Source organism: Wyeomyia smithii, chromosome 1 (assembly GCF_029784165.1).
Source record: "Wyeomyia smithii strain HCP4-BCI-WySm-NY-G18 chromosome 1, ASM2978416v1, whole genome shotgun sequence".
Classification (NCBI taxonomy): Eukaryota; Metazoa; Arthropoda; class Insecta; order Diptera; family Culicidae; genus Wyeomyia; species Wyeomyia smithii.
In genome coordinates, this window is record NC_073694.1 from 33720387 (window position 1) to 33747060 (window position 26674).

Below are 26674 nucleotides of genomic sequence, written 5' to 3' on the forward strand. Positions count from 1 at the left end.
CAGAGGTACTGTGGAAGGTGCCCTGGTCTCGGCCCTGGTACTCCACAAGCTCCGTTTGCGACTAGAAAATCATTGATTCAACTTCTCGCGTGACATCTTAGATGAGGGGCTCATCCATTGTTTTTGCGTAATAGCCATGGATAGTAGCTATTACAACCATCCTCCTTTACGAGGGCTTTAGACCTTCTGCTTTGGTTCTCAACAGATCGAGTACATTCGTACGAGAGAGGTGTTAGAGGCAATTTTAGCCCAAGATTTATGGATATGGCGACGTATTCTGAATTTTGTACTGGCTTGGTGATCGATCTGTCGGCGCAAAAGTTTAGTAAGTAAGGTACACGAACCTCTTTGGATCTATAACTCCATACAGACCTTCCGGATACCTACGAGTGCTCTTAGGACCAGGTAGATCACATGTGGGAGACATAACTGATGAAAAACCTGTCTTCGATAAACAGAAACCCTTAAGACTTGGTCTTCAACGTACCGGAAGAGCTGTACTTGAGGTTTCATACAGCTGCTTTAGATGCTGATGAGAAGAAAAATCTGCAAATCATAGCGGAAACAATCCAAGTGGACGTTGCAAGAAAAAAGTTAGGTTTGTAGTAAGTTATAAAGTGATTAGTATAAATCGATCAATCGGATTACAGGCCCTCCGGCGGAAGGTCAGGTGGACCTTTGAGGGAAAAAAATATTGAAAATAATTAAATACGGGGAAACCAAGTAGAACAAAAAGGCAGAAGACAGACATAAAAAGCAGAAGGATACAGTCGTTTTAATAACTAATTCTTGTGTTTTGGTTACCTACAGTTTAAACTGTCATAAAATTGCAAATGCTGCTTCCAAATAATTAGTTCGATATCTTAACATCTCTAATAGGGGATTTTAATTTGAAAAAATACCTGCTTTTTCTTATACTAATCGATAACCGACCTTTCAGTAGGCATTACGTATTTTGTCTATGATCTCTACGAGTTTTCTTTGATTTTAAAATTTAAAAATGATATTTGTTTTAAATTTTCACTAACTGGGAAGTAGTGCACAGAGTGACATTGCTGTTGCTGGCTTTTGGGGAATATAACCCTGATAGTAAGCAAAGTGACATTTCCGCTGTTGACTTGTGGAAAATATAACCCTGGTTTACGTGTCATGACAGGGATGCCAAATGTGAAGACATGTCTTAATATTGAAAACATTTGAGCGCGTGTGAATAAGTGGAAGCCTAATAGTCGGTTGATTAACCACACTCGATTTAATGTGTCACTGGAAGTTTTGTAAACCTTTAACGGGGACCGTTTTTACAAAGTTCCTATGTATAAAGACCAGCTAGCTGGCATCCCACCATGTTGGCATCCCACCGAGGACTAACATCTCAGCGTGTGTGTAAACGAGATAGCATATCACCGCCACTTTTCATACGCTTAACATAGCATCTGTCAATCTAAGAGAAGAGTGGCCAGATGATACCTCGGTTTGCTCCAGGTTTTTTGCTCCAAACGTGATTGGCTGATTTTGACAGCACGTGTGTGTGACAATATTCCAAAAGGGTTCAGCTTTCCGTGTTGCTAAACAGCTGGTGTTTGACCCAATCATTGAGTAAGTAAAAGTGGAATATTGTGGAAAAAAGAATTTGAATGAAGTGCCAATCGTTTGGTCGTAAATTTTTATCGATTTTCCAAGGATGCAGAACCTTATCGACAGTGGCTAAAAATATGCGTAAAATCTGAAAAAGATATTCCAAATTTGAAAATCTCTCGCAATAGTCGAATATGCAGTGAAGGTATTTCTTTTTATTATTATGTTGTTTATTTAGTTGTTCGTGGTAATGTGAAATCAAGCTTTTCTTCATAAACAAGCAATTTTTCCCTTGATTTTGCAACAGGAGTTAAGTGTTTTGCCGAATATTTTTCATCGTGCTCTCTAGAAAAAGTCCGGAGAAGTGAGAAAAACAAGAAAAAGAAGTTTGGCAATGGTAGTATGATGATATAAATACAGACGAAGTTTTGCTGTATTGTTTTATATATTTTTGGTAATCTAGTTTTCATTGTTGTGTTTTTTGTTAGATAAAAATAAAAATATCAAATAAATAAATTTCTCTGGTTGCACTGGATTTTGCGTAAGGCAGACGAAAATAATGTTCAACCGAGGATATGTTTCATAGCAAAGAAGAAGAGAAAGAAGCCACTTGGCCACTCTTCTCTTAGCTGTCAATGGGGCCCGCAAATCGTGGATCCGCTGCGATGAAACGAAGCAAATAAGATAGAGATGCCAGCTAGCTGATAAAGGCATTGTTTTGTGGAGTGTGAAGATATTTGAAAAATGACCTGGCCTCCCTGTGTCATGATTTCTTGACGGTAGGGTATGTCTTAAAACCACTTACAATTGTTAAAATTGAAAATCGATTATTCCAATAGTTTCGCTGTTTAGATCAAAAAAAGTCAGTATAATATGTACAGTCATGGAGAAAAAAACAAATACACTTGCAGTGTTGAATAATTTTTCGTATTTGCGCACTGATTTTAATTGTTGTACGATGTTATATTGCGTCTTTACGATCTGCAGACGCTCTTTTTTAAAGAGAACTGGAGAAATTTCTTTGTCGCTGATTCCAAAATTTTTTTGCGTGAGTTAGTGTTTTTAGAGTGGCGAAAAAAATAAATACACTATTGAAATATATGTACAAAACAATTCAAATTAGCTTTATTTCTCTACATATCGTTAGCAAAGTGACCTTTTACATATATATTTCAATAGAGTATTTATTTTTGTTGCCACTTTAAATACACTAACTCACGCACAAATTTTTCGGAATCACCGACAAAAAACAATCTTCAGTCATTTCTCCGTGCCTCTTTCAAAAAGAGTGTCTGCGGATCATAATGACGTAACATAACATCATACAACAATCAAAATCAGTGCACAAATACGAAAAATTATCCAACACAAAAAGTGTATTTATTATTTTCTCCATGACTGTATTTCTTTTGACGTTTCTTATCAAAAGAAAAAATAATATACAGACCCCTGAAACACATACATACCCATAATTGGGTTGTTTAGCGATATCAGTTTTTTATAGTATCACCTGTAAGCAAAACGTGATTTTCCAAAAATTTTTTTCGTTGTTCTTTAATTTTTAAAATCACGAATTAAAACTCCTCGAAATCGCTTCAATGACAGTTCACCCATGTACCAACTGTCATTGTAGCAATTTAGAACAATTTAAAAATCGAAGGACAGCGATATGAAACTTTAAAAATCACGTTTTTAAAAAAATCACGTACGCTTTCTTAGCTGATATATAAAAATAATCTTATAAATCTGTGAATAGCTAAACAACCCAATTCACCACAGTTTTTGAAATGATGAAAATTTGAGAGAGAAAAGAATAGAATCAAAATTAGGAGCATAATTTGCATTTTACAGTTTACCTCTTTTTCAATTGTAACAAGTTCAAAAGCATAGAAAAAAAATATGGAAATTCGTTTTAACAATTAAAAGACATCATTTTGATGAATTACCGCTTCTAAATAATTTTTCCAAGTTAAAAAAATTAGCAGCAATTTGAGAATGACAGCACGTACGAAAAATATTGGTTTGTTTAAATTTTACTTTAAACTGTAAAGTTTGATTTTTTTTAATTCTGTCAAAATTTGGGTTGAAAACATTCTTCATAAACAATTCCGGAGTGATTCGCGATTAGGGAGCAACTAACAAAATGTAAGCAAATCGTTCTATTACACCATTGGTTTCGAAAAGAATGACCAAATTCATGGCAATAATCCTTTCTTTTGTAATAATCGATAAAACTATTTGAATCAAGTTTTTAGTGAAGGGCGACAAAACATTTCACCCAAAACAAAAGATACTTTGAGATTGACCCTTTTCATTATTTTGAATCAATGGGCTTTTTTGTAAAATATTTCGCAAAACAGGCGACAGTAAAGGGCGGATCAACATTATGTTTTTAAAATACAGGCGCATTTGAAGGGCGCAACTGAGGGAAAAATAAAAACAAGGCGAAAAAAAGGTGGGCGCATCTCGTTGTCAGAACGCTTTATTGCGAAATAGAGGTGGGCGAATCTCGTCATAATGCTTTAAGGCTCATTTGATAAGGGTTAGAAAAAAAGCGCAGATTTTTTCCATCAATGCACAAATTCAATGTAGTATTGTTAGGGAAGATCGGGATGCGGTATATTTTTTCAAATCTGTATCACATTTACAGTTCGCTTATTTGTCGCTTTCCCTACAGCACATACTGTCTGCTCAATGAACAACTATAAGACAGGTTTATTTCACGCCCATTTTTAGTATTGATGTTAATGTTAGTCACTTCCTTTGAAATTACGATTTGAAAATGTACTTGCAAGTTTTCCAACTGATATTCCCCATTGATTATCTTTTGCCAGTTGCGCCCTAATCGCAAATCACTCCGGAATTTATCGTCAGAATCAAAGGAATAATAGGCAACCTATCGCGAGTTTTTTTTTTTTATTCTTAGAGCCCACCTGAGGCTATCTGGCATCTCTTTCTTGCATAGTGAATGGCAATATCGCTTCTCTATTCTCGCGCAGGTTTCCACTGACCCAGTGGAATAAAGAAATTTGCTATTAATTTACGAGAATTTCGTTATTCAAAAGTTTCTTTGTGCGTTATTTTGATATTTTTATGGTGATAAAAATATAGATTTCAAACCTATTGTCAATGCTGATTAAAAGTATGTATCATTCTTTAAGGGGTAATATCTACCAAAAATTTTTTTTTCTTGTCATTTTTTTCATTGTCTTAAATCAATCTAAAACTATCCTAGAAAAAAATCTACATCGTCCAAGTACTGATCTAAACTCAAAATTCGTTTAAATCAATTTTCACCGAATAACTTTTATGCTCCAAAATAACATTTTTCGTTTATTTTGGCCATGCTTGTTTTTGTTCTTATATTCGAGGCTTTGTAAACCAGAGTCTATGTTTATAATAAGAGTCCCGCAAAGATGAAACCAAAGGAACCAAATCAGTGTCAAACGAGAATACCAATCGGGCAATATAAATAAACAAGGTGTTAATGTTAGGAGTGGATGAAAAGTGTTGTAATTGAGCGTAATAAAGAATATGTGTTTTTCCGAAATTTTACTTACACATTTTAATCCAACATTAAACCTGTACACTGGTTCACTTAAATTAAACATAACATCACCGGTGTAATCTTTCAAAACTGTGTACCTTGTGAAGAATTTCAAAAAATGATATTCGCTTATTCATGGTGAAAAACAGTACTGTATAGTTCTTGGCAACAAACGGCACAAAAACTGTGTTGCCAAAACGATAGATTTTCTCTTCGCGCTACTCTATATACACAAAGACTCTGTTGTAAACCAGTAGAAAATACCTATGATCGTTATCGTGTTTCAAATGTGAAGTATAGAGGTCGCTGCATCAAGTTTCGAACGTTACAGCGTCTCTACAGCACGTGTTTACTCACAATTTCCATTTGTTTAGTCGATCAGCCGTTCTCGTGGTGTACGTTCTTTGTTTGAGTTTTTTGATACTTTTTAACTGTGAGTTATCCTCAAAAGTACTTAAATATGAGTGACAAGTTTGAGTTTTGCGTGGGATCGGACGCCAACGCCGTGGGATCGGACGCCAGAAAAATTCATGAAAAAAGCCTTGTTTTTTTTAGCATTTGGTAGATATTACCCCCTAAGATATAGAATGTCCCTTGGGTTATAACTTGCAACAAAATGAAAGATTGAAACTGGTTTTAAATTAGTTTATTTGACACGGCACGATACATTTTCTGTTTTACTGAGCCAAGTACAATTCGTTTTAATTCTACGTTAGCAGGGAAAAGAGGGAGGCCTTTTCTTTATTCTCGCGGCCGACTACGAGCTAGTGGGGATTTAAGGTGAGAGGAGGGGAGATACAATTTTGACTTAAAACTATTTTGGAACTTTGTTTTTCAACTGGTAGAGCAATTGTATTCTTGTTTGTTGTGGGTTCAAAATATTTGTGTAAGCATAGTTGCGGGCTCTTCGTTTCCGTGTCTTCAGCATAGCATATTTGTATCCTTAATCTGACAAATAGACAAAGAAAATTTTAAATTTTAATGTCAGCGTTTTTCAGAAAGCAGTATAACTGTGTCATGTACTGGAGATCACCGCTTCCCAGAATGTCTCTAACGGGTACGTTCGGTTGTTTTCCTCGGGCCCGAAGGGAATCTATAAGCTCGGACCTAACACCACAGAATTCGGCACACGACCAAACAACATGCTCGATGTCATGGTAGCCATCGCCACAAACGCAGTGATTACTGTCTACAAGCCCTATACGAAAGAGATGCGTGTTTAACGTGTAGTGATTGGACATAAGTCTAGACATCACGCGAATGAAGTCCCGACCTACATCCAACCCCTTGAACCATGCTTTCGTCGATACCTTAGGAAAAATGGAATGTAGCCACCGTCCCAGTTCATCTGAGTTCCATGATGATTGCCAACTGTTGAGTGTTCTCTGACGCAAAATGCTATAAAATTCATCATAAGCAATTGGTCTTTCATAAATATCGCCATCAATAGCACCCACCTTAGCTAAAGAGTCAGCCTTTTCGTTACCCGGAATCGAGCAATGAGAAGGGACCCACGCTAAGGTAACCCGGTAATTTTTATCTGTTAAAGCACTTAAAAACCACCGTATTTTCCCCAGGAAATACGGGGTGTGCTTCACAGGCTTCATCGATCGCAGAGCCTCAATGGCACTGAGACTGTCTGTGAAGATGAAGTAGTGGTCTGTGGGTAGGGTTTCGATGATTCCAAGAGAGTACTGAATAGCAGCAAGTTCTGCGACGTACACGGAAGCAGGAGCATCGAGTTTGTAGGAGGCGGTAAAATTTTCGTGGAAAACACCGAAGCCAGTGGACTCATCTAGATTAGATCCGTCAGTGTAAAACCTTTTATCATAACTAACATGTTTGAACTTATTCGAAAAAATCTTAGGGATCTCTTGGGGTCGCAATTGATCCGGGATACCAGAAATGTCTTGTTTCATGGTGGTGTCGAAAAATATAGCATTATTAGAAGTATCTAAAAGTGCGACATTGGAGGAATCGTATGAAGAAGGATTAATATCTTGAGCCATATAGTCAAAATATAAAGTCATAAATCTGGATTGAAATTGAAGATCGACCAACCTCTCGAAATTTTCAATTACTAATGGGTTCCTAACTGTGCATCGAATTAGCAACCGGTAAGAGAGATTCCAAAAACGATGTTTCAACGGAAGAATACCCGCTAACACTTCAAGACTCATCGTATGGGTCGACTGCATGCAACCCAAGGCAATACGCAAACAACGATATTGTATTCTCTCTAATTTTATAATGTGCGTGTTCGCGGCGGAGCGGAAGCAGAAACAGCCGTACTCAAGAACTGACAATATCGTTGTTTGGTAAAGCCTTAGAAGGTCTCCTGGGTGGGCTCCCCACCAGGTTCCGGTAATCGTACGAAGAAAATTAATCCTCTGTTGGCATTTTCGTGTCAGATACCTAATATGACAAGCCCAGGTGCATTTAGAGTCGAACCAGACCCCGAGATATTTAGCGACTAAAACCTGAGAGATCGTTTTACCCGTTAGTAGGAGCTGCAGCTGAGCTGGGTTATGCTTCCTAGAAAAAACGACCAACTCAGTTTTCTCCGGAGAGAATTCGATACCCAGCTTAAGAGCCCATTCAGACAAATTGTCTAAGGTATCTTGCAATGGTCCTTGCAGATCGCTAGCCTCGCTACCAGTAATGGATACAACGCTATCGTCTGCAAGTTGCCTTAGCGTGCATGAATTTGCAAGACATTCATCGATGTCATTGACGTAAAAATTATATAAGAGAGGACTTAAACATGAGCCCTGGGGAAGGCCCATGTAACTAATTCGGGAAGTTGTCGAATCGCCATGTGAGAAATACATATGCTTTTCTGACAACAGATTGAGCAAAAAGTTATTCAAATTTAGTGAAAGTCCCTGCGAATGAAGTTTCGCGCTTAAAACTTCTACAGAGACAGAGTCAAAAGCCCCCTTAATATCCAAGAACGCAGAAGCCATTTGCTCTTTTCGAGCAAATGCGAGTTGAATTTCAGTAGAAAGCAACGCTAGGCAATCGTTCGTCCCTTTGCCCCGGCGAAAGCCAAATTGAGTATCTGAAAGTAAACCGTTTGTTTCGACCCATTTGTCTAACCGTAAGAGGATCATTTTCTCCATTAATTTCCGGAGGCAAGAGAGCATTGCAATCGGCCTATATGAATTGTGATCAGAGGCAGGTTTCCCGGGTTTCCGAATAGCAATGACTTTTACCTCCCTCCAGTCATGCGGAACAATATTTAGCTCAAGAAACTTGTTGAACAAGTCCAACAAGCGTCTTTTTGCAGAGTCGGGTAGATTCTTCAACAGGTTGAATTTTATTCTATCTAACCCTGGAGCCTTATTGTTGCACGACAGGAGAGCCATTGAAAATTCCAACATCGAAAATGGAGGCTCTTCCGTAGTTACTATAAACGCGTCGCGAAAGGTTTTCTGTTCCGGTACAGAGTCCGGACAGACCTTTTTGGCAAAATCGAGTATCCAGCGATCTGAATACTCCTCACTCTCATTCGAAACGTCACGGTTCCGCATGCGCCTGGCGGTATCCCAAAGAGTGCTCATCGCTGTTTCCCTCGACAACGCGTTTACGAACCGCCGCCAGTACCCGCGTTTTTTCGCTTTTACTAAGCTCTTCATCTGCCTGCCCAGTGCCTCGTACTTTCGTAGTAGGTTGACAGTGCCGTACTCCCGGTAGTCCTTATACGCCGCGGACCTTCGCGCGTACAGCTCAGAGCACTCTTTGTCCCACCATTTGTTGGGAGGGCGTTGTCTAATCGTTACCCCGGGTATCGGTTTCGTCTGAGCTTGCGTCGCGGCGTCGATTATCAAGCCAGCTAAGAACGCGTATTCTTCCTCCGGAGGAAGTTCCTCGTGAGTCTCGATAGATTCCGCTATAATAGACTCATAACGCTTCCAATCAATATTACGTGTAAGGTCGTAGGAAATATTGATTGGGTTCGGGGGAGTTGAACCATTAGCAATTGATATAACGATTGGAAGATGATCACTACCGTGGGGATCGTTGATTACTTTCCACTGGCAATCTAACGCTAGTGATGTCGAGCAGAGGGATAGGTCAAGCACGCTTTCACGTGCCGGAGGATTAGGTACGCGTGTCGCTTCCCCAGTATTCAAAACTGTCATATTGAAGTCGTCGATCAAGTTACAGATTAAAGAAGATCGGTTGTCGTCGTACAGCGACCCCCATAGCGAACAGTGAGAGTTAAAATCTCCCAAAATCAAAAAAGGTGCGGGAAGCAATTCTGCTATATCAAGGAGTTGCTTCTGTTCAATCCGCGCGGATGGGGGAATATATAACGAAACAAGGCAAAGGTCTTTTCCATTCATATTCATTTGAATGGCAACAACTTCAATATTCGAGATCGAGGGGAGGTCAATTCTGAAAAAAGAATAGCACTTTTTGATCCCTAAAAGTACCCCTCCACCGTGTGAGTCTCGATCTCGACGAATGATGTTAAAATCGTGGAAATTAAGTTGGTCATTTGAATTGAGAAAAGTTTCACAAAGCGCGAACGCATCACAATTGTATGTGTTTATCAAATGTGAAAATAAATCAAATTTGGGGATGATACTTCTGCAGTTCCACTGTAACACAGTGACAAAATTCCTAACCTCTTTCAACGAATTAGTCATCGAAAGATACGATAGCTGAAATGAGGGGCCAAGTTGCTGTGAGTTGCTTCAAAAAGGTTTTCACTGTTGGGAGAAGGGCAAGAAGAATGTTTTGAAGGGGATCTGGTATGTTGAATGTTTTAAATATCCAGTCCACAATATCAGAGAATTTTATGAACCCTGTTTCTTTTATGTCTTCTGATCGAGAAATGGGTGCCCGAGGGGTTTTTGGTGCCCCAGGAAGCGGTGGGTACTCCTGGTTTGATTTGAAATTAAAACCGGGGGGTACTTGCTTCGGTTTTTCTTCACCGCTTCCTTTTTGTGTTGTCTTATTGGTCATTCCGCTAGGGGTTATCTTACGACCTTTACGAGAAAGATTAGGAGAGTTGAGCATTCTCCTCTTCCTAGATCCCTCTGGCAAGGCATAGGAACACCCTTCGACGGGATCGTCAGATGTACCCTCATCGGTTGGCAAAAAGGAAAAGATGTTTCCTGTCGAGGGTGGCTCAGCCCTCTTAAGCATTTCTGCAAAAGAGCGCTTTGATCGTTCCTTAAGGGAACGCTTAATTTTTTCCTCGCGCTGTTTGTACGCGGGACATGCCGGAAGGTCATGCCGAGTTCCCTCGCAATAAAGACACTTTTCAGTATCCCCACTGCAAGCGTTCTCAGCATGATTGCCTCCGCACTTGCTACAGCGTGCCTTGTTGCAGCAGTAGGTGGCTGTGTGACCTAACTGCTTACAGTTTTGGCAATGCATGACCCGCGGTACGAACAGGCGTACAGGTAGACGAACCCTGTCCAAGCGGACGTAGTTCGGCAGCGCGGATCCGGCGAATGTTACTCGGAAGGAATCCGAAGGGAGGAATTTCTTCTTCCCTTCTTCGATGGATACTGAATGCAATTGCTTGCAATCCAGTATCTTTACACTTTGCATCAAGGGGTTTTTAAAGCAGCCAACTCCATGACGCAAAATGTCATCGACAGTGAGATTCCCCTCGGTAACCACACCGTCGATTTCTACATCCTTGGCAGGGATGTACACGCGATACTCTCTCGTGAAGAGCTCATAGCCAGCAATTTCGTTTGCTTGCTTCAAGCTACTCACGACAACTCGCAGTTTGTTCGGCCTCACCTTCGTAATCTCGGTTACGGCCGAAAAATGTTTTGCCAGGTCTTTGCCAATTTGGATAATATTCAATGGCTTCTTTATGGGCCGGAAAAAAACAACGTAGGGACCACCAGCGGCATCTGGGTAAGCTTTTACCCGTACTTCCGGTACTCTTGGTACAGGACTTGGCAAAGGGGAGGGCACAGGGGAAGGTAGGGGTGTGCTGATGGGAGAAATTTCAATTTCTTCCCCGTTTGTTTCCACCTCCAGGAAAAGTTGCACCTGCATGTCGTCCATTTTGCGGGAGCGTTACGCTCTACCGCACACAAACGATAAATATTCGAATATGGGGGGGGGTTCAAGTAGTTGATGTTAAATTTTAAAAACAATTTTTCAATCTACAATGGATCAAATAAAAAAAAAGACAGTAATACTAATACTAATAACAATAGTAATAATAATAATAATAATAATAATTATAGTAATAGTATTAATAATAACAATAATAATATCAATAATAATATTAATAATAATATTATAACATAGTAATAATATTGATAATAATAGTAAAAATTCTAAAGGTAATACTTCACCGAACGTCTAAGTCACGACCTCACGGCTGATAGTAGGATTAATCGAGCGTCTCCGCAGAACAAACAATGACGATCCAGCTTTGTGTTGAGACACAGTGGCCGTGTCCTACACGCGACCTTGTAGATGCCACTTGTAGTTGACTTCCACTCGCTCGATCGTATGATGGTCCGTGCTGCTAGCGGGGTAACAGCGGTGCGGGAGAATTATTCTTGCTGATATATCAGCTGCGTATCGAATCACTGGCGGGGTAGCCTGCCCCTACCAGTGTGCAGATGTTTCTGCCGATATATAACAGTCTATTGTTATTGCGCAGCACGAGAACTAATCGACAAAAAAACACCCGTACGATAACTCGTGTATTGTTATTTTGCGAACTCAAACGGAGATAAACAATTTGCGTCTAATCGAGACGAAAGCAAAACAACGAATGACCAGATTGAAACTGGGTTCCACCAACATTAGTGCAGTGTATGAAATCCAAACAAATAATACAAATTTACATAATACATAATTAAAAGAAAATTTATTAGTCTTATTTTTTATCGCGCATTAACCATTTCGGTTTATCACGTCACACACAACAATCCCACCTTCAGCTTGTAGTTTAACCGTCAAATGAGCGCCGGTGGGTTGTTTATTTACCTGTTGTATTTGCTCTTTCCGCTCTATTCATTGCGTTCGGTTTACAAACAATGCACCAACACCGCCGCGCAGCGGCTCGAGGGCGTTAGTTTTAGTGCGTCAACTGACAGTTCGGTTAGATCTGCGATATGGGGCGTATGAATTTTGTGCAGAGGCAGAGAAAATTAAGCTGTTCAATATTGCAACTTGTTTCAGCAGGAAATCAATGAGTTTGTGCAATATTTAGTGTGGTGCTTAGCTAATTGGAAAATTTCATGTTACGGTGTTAAGCATTTGAGGACGTAAAATGCTTTGCAAACGCAGTTCAACAGCACTGTTCGCTGCGGAGTAACCAATTTAAGGCCACAAGTTGCGCGGGGGTGGAGTTGGCCCTCGGAACAAAGATAAGGCATAAGTTTTGGCAAGGCTCAAAGCACTACTATGAGAATAATCTACTGGATCGGTGTCGTCGGAACTGTGATCGTTGCGGTGTCCCTGTTTTGGCCACCGTTTTTCTACATCTTCCTATTCGTACTCTATTCGCTGATACTGATTGCCTTGGGTAAGTAGACAAAGGAGCTGAAGCTGATAAACGAGGGACGTGAATCATAGGCAACATTTTAAATAAGTCAACAAAAATTATCTCCGAGCGTGTGATCTCGGCTAAACCTGGGAGTGTTCTTTTAATAAACAGCTTTTATCGCGAGTTGCTTAAAAATATCTTCGTTGACTTTGGATCAATAATCCAAATGTAGCTGATTGTGTGGGTGGTGAAAACCCAGAAACTATCTTACGCTTAAGAAGCCATATTCATCAGTGACCCTGAACTATTGACAGTTTGCCCGGTACTCAAGTATCAACGTTTAAACTTTTTCATGTAAAAAATAGAATCTGGTAGCTATTCAAAACACGATCGATTGATTGACAGAGCAACAGAAATAATTGCTGATAGTAAAACATAGCAGAACTTTTCGCCACTAGAAAACTTTACGAACTTATAACATATTTTGGTTTATGACTTACATTTTAAGTTTAGTAAAGTGGACAATGTATGTAATTTTACGAGGATGCGAAAGGATGTCCCGTCTGGACGAGGGAAATTTTTTCTCTAAGTCACACCTTCCTCGTTCATTTTTCGCATCATCGTAAAATTACATACATTGCCCACTTTCCTATGCTTGAAGTTTACAACTCTGGGACTTTTCATTCATCTCCACTGCTGAGCTAATACAGTCAAACCTATCTAGCCTTGAGCAATCTGCTACTTTGACCTTAAAAAGCAATCTGGTACGTGCATGTTTCGCCACTCTATAATGAAAATGAAGATAACTTGTGCTTTCTATTTTTCTCCCGAGTTGGCTCTATAAATCTTCTTCATTGTCGTAATCCACCTATGGCAACCTAGTTAGCTCCAATCGTCGCTTTTGTCCACTCACCAAGCTCAGTTTATATAGCGCTCCGGAAGACTCCACAAAAATGTTCTGGCCAAAAAAAAAAACAGATCAGAAGACCTTTCTTAGTTAGTGAGTCTGCCTTCTTATTTCCTTCGATTCCAGAAACGCAGTAGAAATTCCTGAGCCAGGCGTATTAGTAAAAGCTCGTTCTTATACTAGTTAAAAGTGGAAAAAGATAAGTGGAAGATTATACTGGTACGGAGATTTCCTTGGCTTGAATTTCCTACTAATATGTGTAACGCGTCAGTGGTATACAGTACAATTTATTATTCATCGCCCAGTTGAATTTCACTCCATGGATTGGGCTGTCGGAAGACGACCAGCTGGAGGAAGCTCATCTCGAGGATTGTTTTCCCTTTTGAAGACTGAACCACCATTTTTTATTTATTGGGGTATGCTCTAAGTTACTCTAAGTGCGTACGAGCAGGTTCATTACTATTTGGCGAGTTGATGTCCTTGCTACATACATTGCACATTTATCCCAGTTGGGCAACGCACTTCGTATGAAGTTTATTACCTCACCGAGAATTTCCCTCCAAATTTCCACGAAGGCGACATTTATCCTCATGAAGTTTGCCTTTCTGCTTGAGATGATACTTACTCGAACAGTGCCCCGTAATTAGACCTGTCAATGTCCTCAGATCTTTCTTATTTAGTAGTAGTTTAGAGTGGCAGAAAGGAGAATTCAGGGCTTTGAATGCTGCCTGACTATCACACAAAATGCAAATATTTGCGTGTCAATAATTTCTTTCCAGATACGTATTCGTGCATTCTATTATTGCGTATATTTCCGCCTGGAATACTGTTGGCTAGTGTCCCATGTAAAAAAAATTATTAATTCCTGGTCCTGTGAATACCGCACTCACGGATTTTAGAACCGTCGCAAAGTGAGCCGTTCCGAATTGTGGGTCCACCTCTCGTTCTATCTCTAATATTCTGTAGGGAATTTCGAAATTTGGATTCCTCTCCACCCAATCCTCCCTACTTTTTATTAGATTACTAGCTGACCCGGCAAACTTCGTCCCGCCTATTTTTGTGTTTAATTGAATAATTTTCAACATTTCAAATTCATTGATTTCTTGCGATTTGTTTATATCGTTTGAAATTATTGGTTTTATTGGAATGACAACATCCTCGTCTTTTGCCTTTAGTACATCACCTCTATTCCGGAAATACTCATATTGGGTGGTATTCAGTTATTTTCGTTGTTTTTCAGAATCATCTTCGAATTCAAAATGGTGTCCAGGATCAATGCTTGGCTTCTATACATTATTTCGGTTACGGAAATATTCATATGTAGTAGTATTCGGCTGTTTCCCAGAAGTTGCCATCTTACAATTCAAAATGGTGTCTGAGGTCAATTTTTAGCTTCATGCATCATTCTGGTTAAAGAAACACCCATAATAGGTGTTATTTAGTCATTTTCGGCTGTTTTCCAGAAACCGGAAGTCACTATCTTAGAATTCAAAATGGTATCTGTGGTCGATTCTAGCTCCTGTGTATTATTCTGGTATCGGAGCATCTTATATTGGTTGAAAATCGGCCGTTTTTGGCTGTTTTTCAGAAAGCGGAAGTCGCCATCTTGGATTTCAGAATGGTATTTGGAGACATTTTTTGGCCTCTGAGCGTCATTCTGGTTGAAGAAACACCTATATTAGGTGGTATTTGGTCATTTTCGGCTATTTTCCAGAAACCGGAAGTCGCCATCTTGTATTTCAAAATGACATTTTGTGACAATTGCTGGCCTTTGAGCATCATTCTGGTTAAAAAAACACCCATATTTGGTTGTTTTTGGGTCATTTTCGGCAGTTTACCAGTCACCAAAAGTTGCCATTTTACAACTCAAAATGTTGTATGAGATCGATTTGTGGTTTCAATGCATCATCACGATTTCGGAAATACCCATATTGGGTGGTCATATCCCGCTGTTTTTCAGAAACCGGAAGTCGCCATCTTGGATTTCAAAATGGTATTCATAGACAATTTCTAGCCTCTGAGAGTCATTCTGGTTAAAGAAACACTCATATTGAGTGGTATTTGGTCATTTTCGTCTTTTATCCAGTCACCGGAAGTCGCCATCTCACAATTCAAATGTTGTCTGAGGTCGATTTGTGTCTTCAGTGCATCATAACAATCCCGGAAATACCCATATTTGGTCATTTGACGCTGTTTTTCAGAAACCGGAAGTCACCATCTTGGATTTCAAAATGGCATTTGGAGACAATTTCTGGCCTCTGAGCGTCATTCTGGTTGAAAAAACACCCATATTAGGTGGTATTTGGTCCTTTTCGACAGTTTTCCAGTCACCGGAAGTCGCCATTTTACAACTCAAAATGTTGTCGGAGGTCGATTGGTGGTTCCAATGCATCATCAAGATTTCGGAAATACCCGTATTGGGTGGTCATATCCCGTTGTTTTCCAAACCCGAAAGTCGCCATCTTGGATTTTAAAATGATATTTGGAGACATTTTCCGGATAGAAACCGAAAGTTTCTATCTTAAATTTAACAATGGCGTCTGGAGTTAAATATTTTTCTTGCTCTCAGAAACCTCAACATATCAAATTTGGCTCCATTTGCTTGATTATTTCTCATGATGTGCAGAAATTTGTGTAGAACCCCTTTCAGAAGAAAAAGGGGTGTCGAAACATTGTAGACATCTTCGTTACCCCTAAAAATATTCACTTGCCGAATTTGGTTCCATTTATTTGGTTAGTTCTCGAGAAGTGCAGAAATTTGTGTTTCATTTGTTTGGAACCCCTCTCTCACATAAGAGGGAGGGGTGTCGAACCATTATGGACATATTTGTTACCTCTAAAAACATTTACATGCCAAATTTGGTTCTATTTGGTGGATTGGTTCTCGAGCTGTGCGAAATTTGTGTTTCTTCTGTATGGGACCCCTCCCTTTTTAAAAGAGGGAGGGGCGTCAAACTGTTATATATTTGATATATTTGATAACATCCACCTGCCCAATTCGGTTCCATTTACTTGGTTAGTTTTCGAGATGTGCATGAATTTGTGTTTTGAATTTGTGTGGATTGGTTCTCGAGCTGTGCGAAATTTGTGTTTCTTCTGTATGGGACCCCCCCCCCCCCCCCTTTCAGAAAAGGGAAGGGTGTCAAACTATTATGGATATATTTGTTATCTCTAAGAACATCCACCTGCCAAATTTGGTTCCATTTGCTTGGTTAGTTTTCGAGATGTGCATGAATTTGTGTTTCATTTGTATGGGACCCCTCCCTTCCAGAAGAGGGAGGGGTCTCAAACTATCTTAGTCACCTTTCTCGGTCCCTGTAACCCATATATACAAAATTTCTCGCCGATCGGTTCAGTAGTTTCCAAGCCTATATGGAACAGACAGACAGAGCTGCATTTTTATATGTATAGATTATTTATTTGGAAATCTTTCAGTGTTCTCAGTGTCCTGTAAGATCTCTTTCTTTTAGGTTGTACTGACGATTTAGCCTTAGAGCACTTTTTCTGCTTCTAGTTGAACCACCTGATGGAGTGGAAGAAGGTGAAGTATTGCATCTAGGGCTTTTGATGGAGTGCTTCTCATAGCTCCACAAATCGATGCACAGGCCGATTTTTGGATTTTGCCTAGCTTAGCTCGAGTTAATGTTTCAGCGGTTTTGGGCCACCAAACTAACGGGGCGTAGGTTATTGTGGGTATGATTATTGTTTTATATATCCAGTGTATCATGCTGGGTTTGAGACCCCAGCTTTTTTCAATGGCTCTGTTGCATATCCATAGGGCGTTTGTGCCCTTGGTAATTGTTTGTTCTATTTTAGTGTTCCAGTTTAGTTTCTGGTCAAGTATGAATCCCAAATATTTGACTTCAGTGGAAAGCATTATATCGGTGCCTTCCAATCGCAATTTAGGAATAATGTAATTTCCGTTTTCGAGTGAAAGTAACAATAGTTGTTTTGGATGGATTTACACTCAACCCCTCTATTCTACACCATTGAGCTGTGAGATTAGGTGCAGTTTGCATTCTATCAGAAATAACGCCGTCGTGCTTCCCCCTAACTAAAATCACTACGTCGTCTGCAAAACCTATCACTTCGAAGCTGTTTTCCGATAGGCTCCAAAAAAGATCGTCTACGATTAATGGCCATAACAGGGGAGATAATATCCCTCCTTGATGGCATCCTTTCGTAGTTTTTCTTGTAAGGAACGTCCCACCGAGTTTAGCTGTTATTTCGCGAGTTATTAGCATGGCATGAATCCACTTTATTGTGTTCCTGTCTATGCCATGCCTTTCCATTGCCATTTTTATTGAGTTGTGAGACGCATTATCAAATGCTCCTTCAATGTCCAGAAAGGCTGCCAGGGAAATTTGGCAAATTGAAATTTGCTTAGTGGATTGGATTTCATCTATACTGTTTTAATATGGTAGTCGATTAATTTTTCCATAGTTTTCAAAAAGATGGAAGTTAAACTAATTGGCCTAAACGCTTCCGGAATTGTCCTATCTCGTTTTCCGGCTTTTGGTATGAAAATAACTCTAGTTTGTCTCCAACTAGATGGAATGTAATTTAATATAAGGCTCACCTTACACATCTCCGTAATATTTGGAATAAACTGTTGCTTGCTCTTTTGGAGCATAACTGGTTGTATTCCATCCATTCCCGGAGACTTGTATGGTTGGAAGGAGTTTATTGCCCATTCAACTTTCGATATACTGAATATAGAACAGGCAAGTTCCTGGGATTCAGTCCAAGTCGCATGTAAGCTAAGCTGCTCTCCAGTTTGATCCTGCACTTCATCAGTATCCGAATATGATCCTGGGGAGTGATTTTCCATCATAATTTCCAGTGTTTCCTGAGAATCTGTGGTGTAAGTACCGTCAGTTTTTCTCAATCTGCCTAAACCGTTGGAATGTTCTATAGACAGGGCTTTTGGCAACCTGGCTGCAGTGGATGTGTTTTCAATACGTTCACACATTAATTTCCAACTGTTCCTTCTGGATTTTCTTATTTCCTTGTTGTATTTTGTTAGTGATGTTCTATACAGTTCCCAATTACCTGTTAGTTTCGCTCTACTGAATAGTTTCCTAGAGGACTTTCTAAGTCCTTCTAGTGTCTTATTCCACCAAGGTGTGTCTTTATTTGACACTCGCGTCTTGGTAGGACAACTTTCGTAGTATGCACTAATTATCTTACTTGTGATTAAATTAGAGCAGGTTTCTAGCTCATCTTTGGTTTTAATTTCTCTTTCAAAGATATGTTTGTCGATCAACAGTTTACTGTTGTTTAGGTCCCAGTTGGTTTTCCTAGGGTCTTTATAGGTTTTTGCAGGATTTCTCCTACAAAGTAATCGAAAAGAATTTGCCTGTGATCTGATCGTGAAATTTCATCAGACACATGCCAATTTTTTATTTTGTCTGAAAGTTTGTTGCTGGACATAGTTATATCCAGAACTTCCTCACGTATAGCTTTTATAAAGGTGGGATTATTACCTCAGTTGCATATATCAGACGCTCTACATCAGACGCTATTGTTGATTCTTGTCAGCTGTTTGCCGAACATTTTTCTTCGGTGTTCTCAACAAACTTCTCAGCCAGAACAGAGATAAAAGATGCCATCCGTGATGTTCCCGATGACTTGGTTGAACTGCGTGCTTGTGCTGTGAATGTAGATATCGTATTGCCAGCTGCGAAAAAGTTGAAACGATCGCTTGCTCCTGGTCCTGATGGTCTACCTGCAGTTGTGATATGTCGCTGTATTGCTGCTGTAGCTCAACCACTAAGCGACATTTTCAACCGCTCATTTCAGTAAATGAAATTTCCTCGCATTTGGAAGCAGTCTTTTATGTATCCTGTTTTTAAGCGAAGTTATCGCAACAATCTGATTAACTACCGAGAAATTACGAGCCTCTCAGCCGCTTCAAAATTGTTCGAAATAATAGTGAGTAAAATTATTCTGGATGTCACGAAAAACTACATTTCTATTGATCAACACGGCTTTATACCTGGGCGGACGGTTTCAACAAACTTAATGAAATTTACCTCGGAGTGTATAACGAGCATGGAGAATAAAGTGCGATTTATACTGACTTGAAGGCAGCATTCGATAAAATTGACCATCAAATATTGTTACACAAATTGTCTCGGCTTGGGATTTCTACTCAACTGGTGACCTGGTTGGAATCCTATCTAACTGATCGTGAACTTCGAGTGATGATTGATGGTTGTGTATCACGGCCTTTTTCAAATAAGTCTGGTGTCCCACAAGGCAGCAATCTCGGACCGCTTCTATTTATTCTGTATTTCAATGACGCTGTTTTGATACTGAATAAACGTTGTCTGAAACAAGTGTATGCTGACGACTTAAAGTTGTATGCTGTAGTACAAACGTAGGAGGATTGTTGGCGTTTACAAACCTGTTTTAGTTTGTTTGTTGACCAGTGCCACAGAAACAAACTGATTATTAGTGTTGAAAAATGCCAGGCTACCTCATTTCATCGTAATTCACAACCAACAGTGTTCGATTACCATACTGACGGCAAATTACTTACCAGAGTTAGTAAAGTGACTGTTTTGGGAATTTTATTGGACTCAAAAATGACCTTTGATCTGCACCGTTCTGGGTTGATATCGAAGGTACACGACTATTGGGTTTTGTATCCCAGGTATCAAAGGACTTTTCTGACCCACATTGTTGGAAGTCTTTGTACTGCGACGTACAAGTGGTCCAATTTTAGAATTTGCAGTCATCATATGGCATCCTTACCAGATTACTCGGGGACTTAGGATTGAACGGGTTCAAAAACGGTTTATTCACTTGACCCTTAGGAACTTACTCCGGCGTAACCCCGACAGCTTACTTTCATATTATGATAGGTGCCGGCTACTGGGATTAGATACTCTTGAACGTCGAAGGAAGTAACAGCAATCATTGTTTATCGCTAAGCTTTTAAATGGAGAAATTGATGCCCCTGGACTACTCCAAACGGTGAATTTTTGTATCCCAAAAAGATCTCTTTGAAACACGACGTTATTGCAACCAATTTATCACCGTAGCTTGTTTGGAAATAATGAACCGTTGAACGATGTTGAAGAGCACTTTGAATTTGACGAACCAACCCGATATTTAGTAAATAGACTTAGAATTGTGATTAGCTAGTTTATATTTTTATTAAGACAATTTACTGTCAGATGGATTATTCAAATACAAATACAAATATATCTATGTCGAGGGCTGTTGGAACCAGTGCTGTCACATTTTCATCTGTACTGAAAGGGTAAAAATCTGTTTCATCTGTACGTCTCCTTCCGAAACTCTACCGAGAAAGAGAATTACAGTAGTCGTGCACGATCAGACGCGTACCATTCGATTGCTGAGACCTTTTTATTATAAATAAGATATAATTTGACTATCACTTTAAGATATTAGCGAATTACCATTGATGCTCAAAAATAATCGATATTATTTTGCTTCGTGAAATATACTAAAACTATGCCAAAACCGGTTTTCTTAGAATCACCGTTTTGAGCTCAGGTTTTGTCCGATTTAAGATCTGTTTTTTTCAAAAGATGGGTAAAAAGATGCTAATATGTGGACAAACTCTTAGAATTTTGATATGCCCCTTAAGTTGAAATATGTTCAAACTCGGGGAAATTTGTTTCCGCATCGAACTTCATAAAAAAATTATACATAGAAGCCAAGGCAAAAAAAATGGTTGCACTGTGTAATCCATGCCCCGGACTCAAACAAACTACTGAAAATAACCAACAATGTGTTAAAGAGGATCACTACCGCAGACCTTTATATATTCCTCGGTGAGTTTAAAAAAAACCTCAAAGATTGTCCTTTTCAAACGTTGCTATCTAAAAATGTTGTGTGGCGATAAAATGTTGAGCAGCAGGAATCCACTCATTCTAAACGAGCAAAACAGTCGCTGTTTTGGATGAATATGGGGTTGGATAAAGAGAAAGTAATTGACACCTGTAGAATATAACTTGGAACATCATCGAGACAACACCAAACAGACTATCCGAAAGAAATTCCAAGTTTATCGTTCCGGAGAGTGGCTTCTGATTTATTCCTCTTTAAAGGTAAATACTATATCCTAATAGCGAATTGCTATTCGAGTTTCTTTAACTTTAAAGAATTGCCAGAGTTGTTATTGCAGATTGTAATAGCTAAACTCAAGGAATGGTTTGCAGCTTACGGTGTTTCACGTGTATTGGAGTCGTATAATGGACAGCAGTATTCATGCGGCGGATTCTAAGAGTTCACAAAAGTACTGGGACCTTTATTATAACACTTTAAGTCCTTGTTTTCCTCGGACCACCGGATTAGCCGAACGTTGCGTTCCAGACGATTCTCAAGAAATGTGTCGAAGATGAGTCAGAAATCCAGCTTGCACTGTTACACGCCAGAAACACGCCAAGATCTCCCGGGAACCCGGACCCAGCGAAAGTCTTATGGGAAGACTTCTTCGTATAAACCTGCCCACTACAGACGAGTTTTGAAACCGAATTTCTATTAACCTGAAGAATCCCATGCACTAAGACATGGAGATCAGTAACAGTAATCAACAGTCGACTACCATTGACATTCTAAAAACGAAAGATACAACTTGAATAGTTTTAGTAATTTAGTAATAGTAATTAAGGTATCAAATTATTCTACATTTTATATGTCTCGATACATATAGATGGATTGCAACCCTATTTTGTTGTCAGACAGTTATGACTATTTAAAATCTGATGTAACATGCTGATGTAATTTTAACTGTTCTGGTTTCTATTGCAGCTATTTTCGGCACCATCTACGTTCACTACAAGCTAACCAACAAGGAAACGAATCACCACGCCCGCGATCTCCCAACGAACGTCCTGTACAATGCCACCAAATCGCAACTATTCGATTCCCCGTCACCACCGAAATCCGCCGCCAGTCTGCCGATCGTCTTCGGCCGGACAGTGGACAACCTGCTGCAGCAAATCATCGGAAACGCGATGCGTGACGTCGTTAGTCCTGCCCTAGCGGAAATTGTAGCAAATCCCCGTCGAATCGTCGATCTACTGCGAGAGGACATTTGGCTCGGAATCGAGAAACTGCACGAGCGAGCATCACGCATCGATGCACCAAAAATGATTGCGGTTGACTTTGTCATCAAAACCACGATCCATTTGGAGAAAATACGAACCGCCCAGTCGCGAGCCGCGGAACTCGGCACGGAGCCGGTATTTGCAACCGCATCCTACCTAACCTCGACGGAAAAGGAACTGGAGTTCCTGAAAAAGATCTGTGAAATCCTCACTATTTTTCTGCTACCTCGAGGCTACTCGCTGTCACCCATAAAGGACCTACTGTCGGAGGTTGTCTCGTACAAGGTGCTGTACCCGATCATTAAGCTCGTCACCTCGCCGGACTTTATCAACCAGCAAATTGTGGAGTGCATCGAAACGAAGCTGGTTGCGGTTGCTATTAACAAGCGGAGCTACGAATATGCAGCGAATTTCGAGGATTTTTTAAAGATTATCAACGCTAGCTGCACAACCGAGGAGCTGCACTCGATTAGGGGTAGTATTGTTAGCGATATTATGCAGGCAACTACGATGCAAAATCTGCAGCGGACTAGAGGGTTCGATAATGAACTTTTTGTTGGGAAGCCCACTGGAAGCGGGTACGTGATGCAAATATTTTCAGTCGAAAAAATATTTTTATTATTGATATCGTTTTAGGAATAGTTCGGGAGATTCGGAGAGTGGACCTAGTCGGGCGGAGATCACTGCTTCTCTGAAGCTGAAAAAGTACATCCAACAGTTGTCATTTGCCAAAAACCAGTGCGAAAAATGTTTGTCCAAACTGGGCTGGAATGGGAACGTCAGCAACGACGTGGATCTTTCAATATTGGATATTCTTTCAACCGTAGCAGGACGAAGACATTTCACCATTTTTCTGGAACCACTGAAAGCTTCCTCGCTGGTAGGGTTTTACACCACAGTGGAAGAGCTTAAGCATGCCTCAAAGAGCTCCTGGCATCAGCTGGGAGCGGAAATTTTCTACACTTACATTCGATGTCCCAATTCGGAAATCCCGGTGGATAAATCGACCCGGAAGAAGATGGAGTCATTCCTGGTTGGTGACAGTGGACCGGAAATATTCTACGAAGTGCAGCGTGAATGTCTGGTCACTATGGAAGATAAATATTATCATCCTTTTCTACTAAGCGAAGAGTACGCCAAACTGAAAGCTTCTCTAACACAAGAAGATATCAAAGAAATCACACTGAACACGTATCTCTCGGCGAGTACCGAAAGTCAGGACGAAACGGCTTCCAATGCGTCTTCTGCTAGTGGCGATATAGATCCCGTTATTTTAGATTTGAGTAACCACTCGACCTACGCCAGAAATAAGCTTGATCAGCTGGACGAGAAACTGATGAATAAAAACCAAGCTTTGGATGCGCTAAAACAATCCTTAAAACCCGACTCCAAGTTACTAGCCATTCTGGAGAAAGAGATCGATTGGCTGAAGGGAGAAAAGCGTCAACTGGAATCGCACCTGCTCCGAACTGAAGTCTGGGGTGAATATCTGGGAAAATGGCGCGCAATTGTGGAAAGCGTGGATTTTTCCGATGACAAAGAACCTCAACCTCACTTCATGATAGTCGTCCAGGTGGATGAGGTGAACGACTGCGGTAAAGAGGACGTCGCAACGGCAATGGATGCGGCGGACAGCATTTCAACCGGTTGGGTCGTTGTCCGATCGCTATCCCAGTTTCACGAGCTGCACCGTAAGCTACGCCCAATGTGCGTCGATCTAAAGGCAATCGATTTACCTTCGAACAATGCGTTCAAGCTGTTTCTACTTAAAAACGATAAATCTCTGCTGGAAAAAGCCAAGCAACAGATCCAGAAATATCTTAATTTCATTCTTGAAGACGATCATCTCAACCAGAGCGAGGCTCTGTACGAATTTTTGAGCCCAAGCTCGGAAAGACTGAAACAAAGCACTCTGCCTTCGCCTTCCAAAAAGCAGTCCAAGTTTTCGCTGGCCACACTTTTTAAAACCAACAGCGAAAAGATGGATCAATTCTGGGGCTCGCATTTTAAGCTGAACAACGCCGATTTCCCCGATGATGACCAGGTAAGTTGCCATCTGCTGGTGATTCATGAAACGTTAAAACATTTAATTTTTTTCAGGTCTCAATGTACCTGGAGGGTGGATCCAACACCGACAGCGGCTCCTCCAAGTCGCAAGCGGATGCGGAGGCTAAAGATTCCATAGCCGAACCGTTGTACGCGCTGCTCGGTGAAATCTTCGACATGGGAGGAGTTTTCAAGTGGTTGCGCCGTAGTCTGATTTCCTTCGTGCAGATCACGTACGGACAAACAATCAACCGGCAGATTCGGGAGTCCATCAACTATCTCTTCGAAGAAACAATGCTGCACACGTACGCCTCGACCGTACTGAAAGCATTGTGGCCGGGGGGAGTTCTCACTGTGAAATATATCGAACGAACCGAGGATCAGGAGGAAATGACTATGAACGCAGCCAAATCTCTACTGCTAGACAATATTCCAGACTTGTTGTGCAACATTATTGGGGCGCAGAATGCTCGCGCTGGCATTATGAAACTGTTCGATAACGTACAGAATCCCATCTATAATAAACAGCTGTTCTACGATTTGTTGGAAATTCTAATGCTGGAATTGTTCCCGGAAATCCGACAGCTGAAAGTACCACCGAGTGTTGCTGCTGTAGCCGTCGTCGGGGGGTCAACGTCTTCTGCCGCCTCAACGCCAACGCATGCAGGCCATGCGGCGGCCAGTGGGAGCGTAATAGGATGGGCGCATGCAACCCCAACCCGAACCATTTTACGCAACTAGGAACAAATATCCGTGAGTGAAGGTACTAAAGAATAGAATGAAACGCAGCCACCGATGCTACAATATCACTTAGCTTAGCTGTTTGTCTTATTTAATAGGTACAACTGTATGTTTTAACTGTCCGATCAGTCACAAAGCTGTGACGCTTCGAAATCTCTCCTGTGAATTGATGCATTGAACATTGCTTGAATCGGCAAGTGCTTAACATTTACAAACATTCCAAAAAAAAGGGAAACATAAAACTGGGAGAAAAACGAAAAGAATCTAATATTCTAGTCCCAAAATGATTGTTTTAGTGCAAGGTAAAAGGAAACGAAAACAAAAATATACTAAATTGTATAGAATTGTATTGATCTCGAGTGATTGTTGATATAAAAAGAGTGATAAAATATATGCAAAACTATTGTGACTATATTTTTAGTGACTTTTACTAGTGGTTCAATAGTTGTGCTTCATGGTAAAAAGTGCCTCACGACCATGAGGACACACAGTCCCAAAGGAGCATTAATATGTTTATATGTTTTAAGTTTTTATTAACTAAACCAAAAAAAAGAACACACACAAGAAACTACCGACAAATTACACAGTTTAAATTTGTCTTATTTTACCTAACAAAGTGGTTAGAATACTAAAGCTATACAGTACAAACACTTTTGAGGAAAAAAAACATCATTGTGCTGCACTGACCTGTTGCTACTATTGCTCTGCCGCGTGTACAATTTATGTTTCGTAACAAAAATCTAATCAATAAATTAAACCCAAATAACATTATCACTGCGCTGAGTGCTGGTATTGGTTGTGCTGCCCCCTGTTTCCGAGTGCCTGTTTCTTCTAACTTTGCTCACTCAAAGATCCGACTCCACGCCACTATCGAGGAAATCCCTCAGCAGATTGCTAGCCTTCAGGGGGAACAGCCGCACGAACGTATTCAGATAGAGCAAATACTTGGGGATGGAAACGTCCACCAAACCACGCCGCTGAGCATCGATAATGGCCGCTGCCGCTTCCTCCGGTTTGACCAGACGCATCAAATTAGGGAATCGCATGTGTGGCTTCTTGCACAGCCCAGTGTCGACCATGTACGGGTACACGCTGGTGAAGCGAATGTTCGGCTTGCGGGCATCCTGGCGCAGTTCCTCGTTCATCGCTTCCATGATTCCACGTACGGCATGCTTGCTACCGCAGTACGGGACGAGGTTGTTCAGACCGAATAAACCTGCCACCGAGGACATGGCCACGATACAACCACGGTTCTTTTGAATCATATCCGGCAGATATGTTTGGAGCATCTG

The 26674-nt window shown here is 40.4% G+C and overlaps 2 protein-coding genes across 5 annotated transcripts in view; one reads left to right on the plus strand and one right to left on the minus strand.

The window, feature by feature from the left end:
• Nucleotides 1-12220: 12220 nt before the first annotated feature.
• LOC129720550 (sorting nexin-25) lies at nt 12221-25946 on the plus strand. 2 transcript variants are annotated; one of them, XM_055672033.1, is made up of 5 exons: nt 12221-12641; nt 22297-23173; nt 23232-24639; nt 24696-25404; nt 25481-25946. In XM_055672033.1, the coding sequence occupies exons 1-4, from the start codon at nt 12521-12523 to the stop codon at nt 25380-25382; spliced, it is 3093 nt and encodes a 1030-aa protein (XP_055528008.1). In that variant the 5' UTR covers nt 12221-12520; the 3' UTR covers nt 25383-25404; nt 25481-25946. The 2 variants fall into 2 exon arrangements, with proteins under 2 accessions (XP_055528008.1, XP_055528004.1); XM_055672029.1 differs by having other exon boundaries at nt 24696-25946.
• Nucleotides 25710-26674, minus strand: part of LOC129720557 (short-chain dehydrogenase/reductase family 16C member 6-like) — a 61258-nt gene continuing 60293 nt past the window's right edge. For all 3 annotated transcript variants that reach the window (XM_055672043.1, XM_055672038.1, XM_055672049.1), the window contains one exon: nt 25710-26671. In XM_055672043.1, coding sequence (XP_055528018.1) covers nt 26228-26671 — 444 coding nt within the window. In that variant the 3' untranslated portion in view covers nt 25710-26227. The remainder of the gene's footprint in view (nt 26672-26674) is intronic.

What these genes read in the sequence shown, in the direction of transcription:
- LOC129720550 (XM_055672029.1), top strand. Translation starts at nt 12,521, where the DNA reads ATGAGAATAATCTACTGGATCGGTGTCGTCGGAACTGTGATCGTTGCG. An exon ending in GCTGATACTGATTGCCTTGG is followed by an intron (nt 12,642 to 22,296) that starts GTAAGTAGACAA and finishes TTTCTATTGCAG; the next exon opens with CTATTTTCGGCACCATCTAC. An exon ending in GGGAAGCCCACTGGAAGCGG is followed by an intron (nt 23,174 to 23,231) that starts GTACGTGATGCA and finishes ATATCGTTTTAG; the next exon opens with GAATAGTTCGGGAGATTCGG.